General features: G+C 37.4%; 1 protein-coding gene across 1 annotated transcript in view; it reads left to right on the top strand.

The window, feature by feature from the left end:
- Nucleotides 1-13,085, top strand: part of SETD2 (SET domain containing 2, histone lysine methyltransferase) — a 133,699-nt gene that overhangs the window by 93,784 nt on the left and 26,830 nt on the right. Inside the window, exons 15-16 of the mRNA XM_012771078.3 lie at nt 4,600-5,269; nt 12,450-12,584. Of these exons, the coding sequence (XP_012626532.3) occupies nt 4,600-5,269; nt 12,450-12,584 (805 nt within the window). The remainder of the gene's footprint in view (nt 1-4,599; nt 5,270-12,449; nt 12,585-13,085) is intronic.

Genomic DNA, 13,085 nt, shown 5'->3' with positions numbered 1-13,085 from the left:
CCTCAGCCTCCCAAGTAGCTGGGACTACAGGCATGTGGCCACTGTGCCCTGCTAATTTTTTCTATATATTTTAGTTGGCCAATTAATTTCTTTCTGTTTCTTTAGTAGAGACAAGGTCTCGCTCTTGCTCAGGCTGGTTTCAAACTCCTGACCTTGAGCGATCCACCCGCCTCGCCCTCCCCGAGTGCTAGGATTATAGGCATGAGCCACTATGCCCAGCCTATAATTCTGTTTTAGCGGTACTTTTTACAAATATTTTTTTCCCAGTTTATGGCTTGTATTTTGATTTTGTTTATGTGTTTTGATACACAAAATTTATTGATTATGGTATAATTCATTGTATCATATATATTATATGTTTTCTGTATGGTTTGTATTTATTGTTTTAAGAAATCCTTCCCTATCCTTGAGATGATGGTATTCTTTTGTGTTTTAAGAGAATTAAATCTTTATTTGGAATTAACTTTTGTACATTTATAAGGTGGTGATCAAGTTTCATGTTTTTCTAAATGAATAGCCAATTGTTCCAACACCATTTACTTGAAAGCCCCTTCTCGACCACTCTGCAGTGCCGTCCCTTTCCAGCAAATTGTCGTATATGGGAAAAATCTGTTTCTGGGCTCATAATGAATGTAATTTGTATTAAATCTTTTTTGTTTTTTTTTTGAGGCATCATCTCACTTTGTTGCCCATGGCACCAGCCTACCTCACAGCAACCTTGAACTCCTGAGCTCAAGCAGTCCTCCTGCCTCAGTGTACTGAGTAGCTGGGACTACAGGCATGCCCCACTATGCCCAGATAATTTTCTCTCTATATTTTTAGTTGTCCAAGTAATTTCTTTCTATTTTTAGTAGAGACGGGGTCTCACTCTTGCTCAGGCTGGTCTCGAACTCCTGAGCTCAAACAATCCACCCACCTCAGCCTCCCAAAGTGCCAGGATTACAGGCGTGAGCCACCGCGCCTGGCATGTATTCAATCTTGATAGCAAGTAAGGCAAATCTCTAATCCTTCTTGGTTTTCTTCTGGGATGTCTTGGCCTTTCTCAGACTTTTGTTCTTAGAATCTGCTTGCCCTCCTCTCCCCCAAGAGATGATTCTGTGGAGACTTAACATTGTTATAATTTTGAGTATTCCTATGTCTGTCTAGTTAGGTCTTTTAGAAAATATTTTAATAAAGATAATGTTTTTCTTTAATCTCATTAAGTTTATAGTTTTTTCTGGAAAGACATCTTTGGCATGTTCATTTCTAGGAACCTTAGTTTTTTGTTAACATTTTTGGTTTGTTGCTGGTGTTTAGATATGCAGTTGGCTTTTGTAGGTTAAATGTTTGGAGATGATACAAAATTTATTAATTTCAATAATTTACATGGAATTTTTTATTTTTTTTGTTTTTAATCCTTGTCACCCGTTTATATCATATGGATTCATCTTTTTCCCTGTAATTTAATTTAAATAATTGGTATTCTTAGTTCATTATTTTTTAGCATGTTTTCTCTTCTTTTTTTTTTTTTTTTTTTTTGAGACAGAGCCTTGCTTTATTGCCCAGGCTAGAGTGAGTGCTGTGGCATTAGCCTAGCTCACAGCAACCTCAAAATCCTGGGCTCAAGCAATCCTGCTGCCTCAGCCTCCCGAGTAGCTGAGACTACAGGCATGCACCAACATGCCTGGCTAATTTTTTCTATATATATTAGTTGGCCAATTGATTTATTTCCATTTATGGTAGAGACGGGGTCTCACTCTTCCTCAGGCTGGTTTCAAACTGCTGATCTTGAGCAATCTGCCCACCTCGGCCTCCCAGAGTGCTAGGATTACAGGCATGAGCCACCGCACCTGGCCATGTTTTCTCTTCTAATAAAAGTGCTTAATTATATAATTTCTACATAAGTATCATTTGAACTATGCTTTTGATAATGCAGGTTTATTATAATCTGGTTCTAAATATTTTTTAAATTTTCATTGTGATTTCCAGTGTGCATTTAAATTTCTTTTTGTGACATTTCCAACTTAATTGATAATAATTGGCTTGTATAATACCAGTTCTTAGGATTTTATTGAGGTTTTTTTATAGTCTGTCTTAAATTCTCTTTTGTATGATATTAATGGAAGTATGCTGGTATATCTGTTTTCCTTCCATTTTCTTTGAACTTTCCTATGTCTGATAAATATTTTATAATTTTTTTTTAATACATTGTGATAGTCCTTTTACTGGTTGTTTCGATCAGTTTAATAAAGTCTGAAATTAATATCTTGAACAACAGAAGCACTGTAGGCACTTTGATCATTTAGTCTTCCCAGTTTATATGCTATTGTTGAGTATTGTAATTCCTTCTTGCCTGCATCAGTTAATTTATATATATATATATTTACATAAACTAGTTTATTCAGTTCAATTATGTTTATCCAACTTTACTAGTTTCTTTGTTCTTATCTCAGACCTTCCTTTAAAAGGTTTCTTTAGTGAATTTCTGCTCATAATGTTTAAATTTTTGTCTAAAAGGTTTACTTGTTTGTATTACTTGCTCACTCTCATTTTAGTTTCTATTTGTTTTTTTTTAAATTAATTTTTAGACAGTGTCTCATTCTGTCACCTGAGCAAGAGTGCAGTGGCATCTTCAGAGCTCAAACTCCTGGGCTCAAGCAATCCTGCTGCCTCAGCCTCCCGAGGAGCTGGGACTATTGGTGTGCAGCACAACACTGGGCTAATTTTTCTATTTTTAGTAGAGACAGGGTCTCGTTCTTGCTCTCGCTGATCTCAAAGTCCTGGCCTCAAGCAATTCTCCCATCTCGGCTTCCCAGAGTACTAGGATTTACAGGCATGAGCCACCACACATGGCTAAAAACCAGCTTTTATGTATAATTCAGTGAGTTTAGTCAAATGCGTAGTTTTGTAACCACTACCACATTCATGATTCAGAATACTTCCATCACCTAAAATTTCCCTTTTGCCTCTTTGTGGCCAGTTCCTGCAATATCCCTGGTTCCTTGAATCCCCTGATCTGCTTTCTGAGCCTCTACTTTTATCTTTTCCAGAATGTCTTTTATGTGGTATTATATATTAATAGTATATAACATTTGCATCTGCCTTCTTTCACTTATACATCATTTTATATTAATCTGTGGTACTATATGTCTCAGTAGTTTTTTAGTTGCTGAGAACTATTCTATTGATGTACCATACTTTATAAATTTACAAGTTCATAGACATTTGGATTATTTCCACATTTTGACTATTGTGAATATTACTACTATCTGTAAGTATTACGTGAACAGTCATCTTCATTTTATTTATTTATTTATTTTATTTTTTTGAGACAGAGTCTCGCTTTGTTGCCCAGGCTAGAGTGAGTGCCGTGGCGTCAGCCTAGCTCACAGCAACCTCACACTCCTGGGCTCAAGCGATCCTCCTGCCTCAGCCTCCTGAGTAGCTGGGACTACAGGCATGCGCCACCATGCCCGGCTAATTTTTTGTATATATATTTTTAGTTGTCCAATTAATTTCTTTCTATTTTTAGTAGAGACAGCATCTCACTCAGGTTGGTTTTTTTGTTTTTTGAGACAGAGTCTCACTTTGTTGCCCAGGCTAGAGTGAGTGCCATGACGTCAGCCTAGCTCACAGCAACCTCAAACTCCTGGGCTCAAGCGATCCTCCTGCCTCAGCCTCCTGAGTAGCTGGGACTACAGGCATGTGCCACCATGCCCGGCTCATTTTATATATATATATATATGTATATGTATGTATATGTATATATATATATATATATTTTTTTTAGTTGACCAATTAATTTCTTTCTATTTATAGCAGAGATGGGGTCTCGCTCTTGCTCAGGCTGGTTTTGACTCCTGACCTCGAGCTATCCACCCGCCTCGGCCTCCCAGAGTGCTAGGATTACAGGCGTGACCCGCGCCCGGCCTAGTCATCTTCATTTTAGAAAGGAAGTTTTGCTGAGTTAACAGTTTCTCTTAACACTTTGACGCTATTATGCTTAAGTCTTCTTGTGTTTGTGAAACTTGTTGGTCTAATTGTCATTCTTTAAGTAATCTGGCTTTTCTCCCGGTCTGCTTTTAAGGTGTGTTCTCTTTGTATTTGGCGTTCTCCTGTATGTTTTTATGGGGATTTCTAGCCGCCCCCCCTTTTTAACCTGGATGGAATTCATTGAACTTTTTGAAGTTGAAGATTATCTTCCAGCTAATTCTCTTCCGATTTTCACTGTACTGTGGACCTTAGGGGCACTGAATCTGATTGAGTACTGGATTATTTTTTGGTTCATGCCATTTATTTTGGTTTTTGTTTTAATTTCAGAATTTGTGGTTATAGAAATGTCCCTAACAATAAAGAATAAGGTGCTATATTTATCTGTATTTGATGTTCTAGAATGTGAGAATAGAGATGAAGTTATTTTCATCTAAGTATCAATTTCCTTGGGATTCTGTTCCATCTGTAAGACTGCTTAAGTAATATTGAGTATGATTTTTAAGCAATGCCAGATTGAGGTTGGTGTGGTTAGTTTATTAATACGTGACATAACATTTATTAGTGCTTTGATTACATCTATGATTTAGGGAGAAACTTTTTATGGTCCTATTACTGTTTTCTTTCTAGATATGATACACCAACTTCTAAAAAGAAAGTACGAATTAAAGACCGCAATAAACTTTCTACAGAGGAGCGCCGAAAGTTGTTTGAGCAAGAGGTGGCTCAGCGGGAGGCTCAGAAACAACAGCAGCAGATGCAGAACCTTGGAATGACGTCACCACTGCCCTATGACTCTCTTGGCTATAATGCCCCTCATCACCCCTTTGCTGGCTACCCACCAGGTTATCCCATGCAGGCTTATGTGGATCCCAGCAACCCTAATGCTGGAAAGGTGCTCCTGCCCACACCCAGCATGGACCCTGTGTGTTCACCTGCTCCTTACGATCATGCTCAGCCCTTGGTGGGACATTCTACAGAACCCCTTTCTGCCCCTCCACCAGTGCCAGTGGTGCCACATGTGGCAGCCCCTGTGGAAGTTTCCAGTTCACAGTATGTGGCCCAGAGTGATGGTGTGGTACACCAAGACTCCAGTGTTGCTGTCTTGCCAGTCCCAGCCTCAGGCCCAGTTCAGGGACAGAATTATAATGTTTGGGATTCAAGCCAACAGTCTGTCAGTGTACAGCAGCAATACTCTCCTGCACAGTCTCAAGCGACCATATATTATCAAGGACAGACATGTTCAACTGTCTATGGTGTGACATCACCCTACTCACAGACAACTCCACCAATTGTGCAGGTAACTAATTCTGAAACTTCTCATTTCTTACAAATCTGTTCATAGGATGTTAGTTAAATCTGATGTAAGGGAGGAAATCCTGCCATTGATCACTTGTATATATTGCTCAGTAGCATATGTATTAGCTGTCTGTTGTGTAAAATATTGCCCCAAAACTTAGCAGTTTAAGACAATCAGTAATTATCATCTCACTGTTTTTCAGATATTTATTTATTTATTTGAGACAGAGTCTCGCTTCATTGCCCAGGCTAGAGTGAGTGCCATGGCGTCAGCCTAGCTCACAGCAACCTCAAACTCCTGGGCTCAAGCAATCCTACTGCCTCAGCCTCCCAAGTAGCTGGGGCTACAGGCGTCCGCCACCATGCCCGGCTAATTTTTTTTCTATACATATTAGTTGTCCAATTAATTTCTTTCTATTTATAGTAGAGACGGGGTCTCGCTCTTGCTCAGGCTGGTTTCGAACTTCTGACCATGAGCAATCCGCCTGCCTCAGGCTCCCAGAGAGCTGAGATTACAGATGTGCCGGCCTGTTTTCAGATATTTAGAAGCAGCTTAGCCAGATGGTTCTGGCTCAGTATCTTCCATGAAATTACAGTCAAGTTGTTAGCCATGGCTGTGGTCATCTGAAGGCTTAACTGGGAATGGAGATTCACTTTTTAGCTCCATTGCATGATTATTATTAGGCCTCAATTCCTTGCCACAGAGGCCTCTCAATAGGGCTGTTCATAGCATGCCAGCTGCTTTCCCCAAAGCAGATGAATGGGGGACTGGGGAAGATGACAGAGACACCAACACAGAAGCCGCAATGTCTTTTATAATCTTACAAATTATATAACCGTTTCTGCTATATTCTATTGGTCACACTGGGAGGGAGGAAAGACTATACCAAGGGTGTGAATACCAGGAGACAGTGATCACTAGGGGCCATCGTGGAGGTGTGGCTACCACGTTATACCTTGAAAATAATTTGGTGTTAACATAAGTATTTTTTGGATTATTCCTCTCCATTTTGCTTATAAGTAGTGAATTATATACAGTTTTTTCTTCTGTATTCCTGCCAAGGGAGAACCCTTTGTTATGGTAATTGAGTTAGGAGATAGCTTTTCCTTTTCTTTCTTTAGACCTAGCTTTTATATTATGTTTTATACCCTAAATAATTTTGAAGTGTATTTCTGTATTTTTTAAAATCACATTTCCTTTTTCCCCCCCTCAATAAATACAAAGATGTATATTTTAGGCTTTAAAAAACTGTTAAAAGTATCATCATCACCACATTCTTATATCCTTCCAATCATACACTGTTATCCCATAAAGGTGAATTATTCCAGATATTGAAGACTTAGCAATGTTTCCTGCACACATTACTTAGTATTAAATGGTAATTTTTACATCTGTTAGTATCTTCGTGATGAAGTTGTATCAAAAAATTGTGTTAAAATGGCCATGACAGAGTGTCCTGTATTAATTTCTGCTTGAAACCCTAACTGTATTAACTATCATTTTTTGCTCATCTTTTAAATCATGTTTTATGTATTTTATGTTTGTTTTGAAGCCTTGAAGTTTTTATCCCATGTTTTCCTACTTAACATGATATTTTTTAAGATAGTAAGGCAGGCTTTATTCAAGGGATGGCAAGGTGATAGTATATAGGGACTGCTGCAATAGGGTCTTGCAGTGTGAGAGGGAGATTTGGACTCAACATCTTATGGATATTAACTAATTTTTCAAATTATATATTTTTATCTGTGTTTGTATATACATACACACACATAAATGTTTTTAATGCCTATAATATGCCATGTGTTTATGAAATCATTATGTACCCATTTTCTTAGGGGTAGTCATTTAAATGTAAAGTTCTTTTTTATACTTATAAATAGCATTCCATTGAACATCCTTTTTTTTTTTTTTTTTTTGAGACAGAGTCTCACTCTGTTGCCTGGGCTGGAGTGCCATGGCATCAGCCTAGCTCACAGTAACCTCAGACTCCTGGTCTCAAGCAATCTTTCTGCCTCAGTGTCCCGAGTAGCTTGGACTACAGGCATGCACCACCATGCCCAGCTAATTTTTTCTAAATATTTTTAGCTGTCCAAGTAATTCTTTCTACTTTTAGTAGAGACAGGGTCTCGCTCTTGCTCAGGCTGGTCTCAAACTCCCTAGTTCAAACGATCCACCCATCTTGGCCTCCCAAAGTGCTAGGATTACAGGTGTGAGCCACCATGCCCAGCCTCTATTGAGCATTCTTTTTTTTTTTTTTTTTTTTTTTTAATTTGAGACAGAGTCTCGCTTTCTCGCTTTCTTGCCTAGGCTAGAGTGAGTGCCGTGGCGTCTGCCCAGCTCACAGCAACCTCAAACTCCTGGGCTCAAGCAATCCTTCTGCCTCAGCCTCCCGAGTCGCTGGGACTACAGGCACGAGCCACCATGCCTGGCTGATTTTTTATATATATATGTATTAGTTGGCCAATTAATTTCTTTATATTTTTATAGTAGAGACGGGGTCTCGCTCAGGCTGGTTTTGAACTCCTGACCTTGAGCAATCCGCCCGCCTCGGCCTCCCAGAGTGCTAGGATTACAAGCGTGAGCCACCGCGCCCGGCCTATTGAGCATTCTTATACTTGGTTTTTTGTTTGTTTGATGGTTGGCTTACATGAATATTATAAGCTACATAAGACTAGTAGGAAAATGGGCATTATTGGTCATTGAGTATAAATTTTCTTAATGTGTGCTTAATTCTGCATCCTGTACAATGTTTTGGGGATTTTAAACAAATTACTTAGATCCTAACTTGTCTTGCTATGTCTTACCATATTATTTATTGGACCATTATTTTTGAGTTTTTCCCTGAAAATGTATATCAGGGATACAATAAGAATGATTTGTTTCTGTTCCTGAAATATGTCCCTAATCTTGGTGTTAGACCCTAAGTAACAGCAATGGAAGATACCCATTAAAGACTCCTTAATAGAGAGCTCACTGGTCATATGGTTGTTCTTATAAACTATAACCCATTTTTTCCTTTTCAATGAGAAAAATATTTTTCTTGGGTTTAGTCATTGGCCTTAAGACTCAAGCATTACAAATTAACTTGCTTCCAGTCTTTCAGTCTGTCCCTACCAAGGAATCCTTATTGTCTCCTTGATCTACTTTGCGGATGCTTGAGTAGTAGGTAAATGGACTGGGATGGTTCAGACTATAATCCTTCCCCTCTCTGTGAGATTAGTTGATCAGAGATGATGTTGGGCTTTGGGGTAATGAGAAGCATAGAGCATATTGTTAGTGTGTGTTTTGAGTCCTGGCTTATCATTTACTGTGTGTCCTGGAGACAGGCACTTATATTCTTGAGTCTTAGTTTTCTCATTTATAAAATGAGCAGAGTGCATTACAGGTATTACTTAGTAACTTTAATAGTACTGAGGGAATATTAACATAAATGGGCTGATTGGGTTCATCCACCTGGTGTCTGGCCCAGAGATCTGACTTCCAGGAAGAAGCCTTGAGGTCTGTGTTGTTCAAGCCCAGTATGTACTGTACCAACATGGGCTGCTGAGAGGTCGCAAGCCATCATAACTTTGATGATGAAGTAAAATGTAACATGATAAAGATTTGTGCATGTGTGCTTATGTATTAATACATACTCAGTATCTTTGACATTATTAGCAAGTGTGTTCTCAGGAAGTGACTCATTTTTTACACAACTGCACATTAAACATAAAAGCTCAATTTTAACAGATATCATGTAATTTATACTGGTCTTGTGACATTAATGCGTGAACTTATTCTCACAAAGTTATACTAATTCGCATCTCAAGAATTTGAGTGGAGTGCTTAGGCAATAATTTTTTACTTTATGAAGTAAAGTGATTAAGATGTAGTAATAATGTTTTTTCCCTCTAGAAGTGGAGACAGAACAATTACGTTTTTCCCTCTATAACATATTGGACCTTCTTAGATTTCTCTTGTAATTCCCAATAGAAATCATGTTTTGAAGATCCTACTAGTTGGATTTAAATTAGCTTTTATGCAATTTTAAGTCATTTGAATGGACGAGCCCTTCAACTCACATACAGGTTTTTCTTTAGCTAATAGAGTGATTTACAGACACATCATATCTATGTACGTCTTACAAGGATATACATCTTCTGTGTTATTCCAGGCAGACAGCAAACCAATTTCTACTTTTTGGTTTATATAAGCTTGTTTTTTTCCTTTTTGTGTAGAGACAGGGTCTTGGTCTTACTCAGGCTGGTCTTGAACTCCTGGCCTCAAGCTAATCTTCCTGCCTTAGCCTCCCAAAGTGCTGGGATTACAGGTGTGAGACACCTTGCCTGGCACTTTTTAGTTTATATAAACTTAATTAGTACTTACTATTAAAAGCCTAAAAGTCTTTTCTTTCTTTTTCTTTTCTTTTCTTTTCTTTTTTTAAATAAATAGATACTGCTATTGTTGTTGGCTTTGACATTGGCATGGTTGTTAGCTAGTTTGGATATGGAAAGAAACTACAGAACCTTGAAAAATGTTCAAACAGCGTATCTCCAAATAAATGTTGTTATCTTGGGTGATTATTTAGCCGTGGTGGTGATGTTCAGCACTTTTTGCCAGTTCCTTTGGGAATTATTTTCCATTTGTGATATATATGATGTTAAATAGTCTTTCTTTAAATATATCTTTTGCATTTTAGAAACAGATAAAATTTGCCTGGAACCTATTGTCCTGAATACAGGAAATGATCAAGCTAGATGATTCCATTTCAGTTCTGAATTTATCTCCCAGCCAGCATTCGGATTCAGTCTTCAGAACCATAGCTTTATTCCATTAATCAAATACTTTAAAGTGTCTGTATAATGACCCTTATTTAACTGTCTGATCTTGTCAGACAAATTTCTCATGAACATACATTGTCACTGCGGGCCAAAGGAATTTTTTCCTCCAAAATATTACTATTTTTCCATTATAGATTGAGATGCTTGGCCTCCTGGTCAGTGTAGACCGTAGAAATCTTAATAACATGTTGTGCTTTGGTGATGGTGTTTTGCAAAAATAGTATTTTGAGGTAGCTTTTTTATTATTTTATAAAATCAGAATATGAAATGTTTATTGCTCAAAATATGTGTTATAATTATGAAACCCATTCTAGTCCAAATAAGTGAAAGTGACAGTAATAGGAAATGAAGTCAGAAAAGTTACAGTAGGACCTTGGGATGGTCCTACTTATAAATGGTTAGGCCTAGCCGGGCGCTGTGGCTCACGCCTGTAATCCTAGCTCTTGGGAGGCTGAGGCGGGCGGATTGCTCAAGGTCAGGAGTTCAAAACCAGCCTGAGCAAGAAGCGAGACCCCGTCTCTACTATAAATAGAAAGAAATTAATTGGCCAACTGATATATATATAAAAAATTAGCTGGGCATGGTGGCACATGCCTGTAGTCCCAGCTACGTGGGAGGCTGAGGCAGGAGGATTGCTTGAGCCCAGGAGTTTGAGGTTGCTATGAGCTAGGCTGACGCCACGGCACTCACTCTAGCCTGGATAACAAAGCGAGACTCTGTCTCAAAAAAAAAAAAATAAAAATAAAAATAAATGGTTAGGCCTTTATAAGGATTTTTGGCTGTTAGTCTGAGTAATGTGGAAATCCGCTGGAGCAGTTAGAATGGAGTGGCCTGATCTGACACATTTTAAGAGAATCACTCTGGCTGCTCTCGGCAAAGAGATTGTAGGAGTCCTGCTCATAAGTAGGGAGACCACTTAAAAAGCTGTTGAATAATCCAGGCAAGAGAATATGGTCATTTGCACATAGTATGAATAGAGGGCTTAGAAAATATATATAAGTTGAGTATCCCTTATCCATAATGCTTGGGACCAGAAGTGTTTTGGGTTTCAAATATTTTTGAATTTGGGAATATTCATATTATATATACTTACTGTTTGGACATCCCTAATCTGAAATCTGAAATGTTCCAGTGAGCATTTCTTTTGAGCTTCATGTGGACCCTCAGAAAGTTATAGATTTTGGAGCATTGAGGATTTCAGATTTTTGGATTAGGAATGCTCAAACCCGTACATAATGATACATACATACAATCATGTGCCATATAATGATGTTTCAGTCAACAATGGATCACATATACAACAGTCGTCCCCATAAGATTATAATGGAGCTGAAAAATTCTTATTGCCTTGTGACGGCTTGATGATCCTGACCCTGTATAAGCCTAAGCTAATATGTTTATGTCTTAGTCTAAAAAATTTTTTTATTTATACATAATAGATGTACATATTTGCAGGGTACATGTGATAATTTTAATACATCCATATAATTTGTAAAAATAAAAGTGTAATTGGGATAGCCATTGTCTTATATATTTTTGTTTTCCCTATGCTAGAAACATTCAAATTATTTTCGTCTAGCTATTTTGAAATATATAATAGATTATTGTAAACTATAGTCACTCTACTGATCTATGAAAAACTAGGTGTATATATCTGCTGTCAAACTGTATATTTTTACCCATTAACCAACCTCTCTTCATCCCCTCCTCATGTCTTAGTTTTTAAACTAAAAAGTTTAAAAAGTGAAAAAATTAGAAATTTTAATAATAGAAAAAAGGATATATATAAAGAAAATATTTTTATACAGCTGTGCAATATGTTTGTGTTTTTTAAGCTTAGTGTTTTTACAAAAGAGTCAAAAAGTCGAACAAAATTCCAGAAGTTTATAAAGGAAAAAAGCTACAGTAAGCTTAGGTTAATTTATTATTGAAGAAAGAAAAAATTTTAAAAATAAATTTAGTGTAGCCTAAGTGTACAGTGTTATAAAGTCTAGAGTAGTGTACAGTAATGTCCTAGGCCTTCATGTTCACTCACTGACTCACCTAGAGCAACTTCTAGTCCTACAAACTCCATTCATGCTAAATGCCCTATATAGGTGTACCATTTTTTATCTCATACACTATATTTTTACTGTACTTTTTCTATGTTTAGATATGCTTAGATACACAAATACATTACTCAAAAAGAAACTTTGGTGTTTGAAACAAAAGATTATTTTATATATTTGTATACATACATGAAAAGTTAAAACATTTTATGGGTGTATCTTCTAATAAGACTGTGCCAATTTGGAAATTACCTACTGCTTCATAATAACTAGAGAAGTATAAATTATTGATTTCTTCATTTTATCTTTCAGAGCTATGCCCAGCCAAGTCTTCAGTATATCCAGGGCCAACAGATTTTCACAGCTCACCCACAAGGAGTGGTGGTACAGCCAACTGCAGCAGTGACTACAATAGTTGCACCAGGACAGCCTCAGTCCTTACAGCCAGTAAGAAATATTTCAGTTTTAGACACTCATTGCCTGTGTACTTTGTCTTTAGAAGATTTTTGGGGGGTGTTTTGGTTTGGTTTGGGTTATATTTTTGTTGTTTTCTACTCCGTTTTTTAGTTTGTGTAGTGACCAATTTTACCTGAATACTCTAAGAGCATACACTTAGCCATTCTATCTAAATTTTTAATTTTGTGGAATTAACAGTTGTGTTTATTGGGTTACTGATGCATATTTTACTTTTTAGGATCATTCTTATTTGTTATTATTTACCCTGACCTTGTTTGTTTGTTTGTTTGTTTTATTTTGTTTTTGAGACAAGATCTTGCTCTGTTGACCAGGTTAGGGGCTAGAGTACAGTGGTGCCATCATAGCTCACTGCAACCTCAAATTCCTGGGCTCAAGTGATTCCCCTGTCTCAGCCTCCTGAGTAGCTGGACCTATAGGCATGTACCACCATGCCTGGCTAATTTTTCTACTTTTTGTAGAGATGTGGTCTTG

The sequence above is a fragment of the Microcebus murinus genome, chromosome 1 (genome assembly GCF_040939455.1).
Source record: "Microcebus murinus isolate Inina chromosome 1, M.murinus_Inina_mat1.0, whole genome shotgun sequence".
Lineage (NCBI taxonomy): Eukaryota > Metazoa > Chordata > Mammalia > Primates > Cheirogaleidae > Microcebus > Microcebus murinus.
This window is presented reverse-complemented; position numbering and strand designations above follow the sequence as displayed.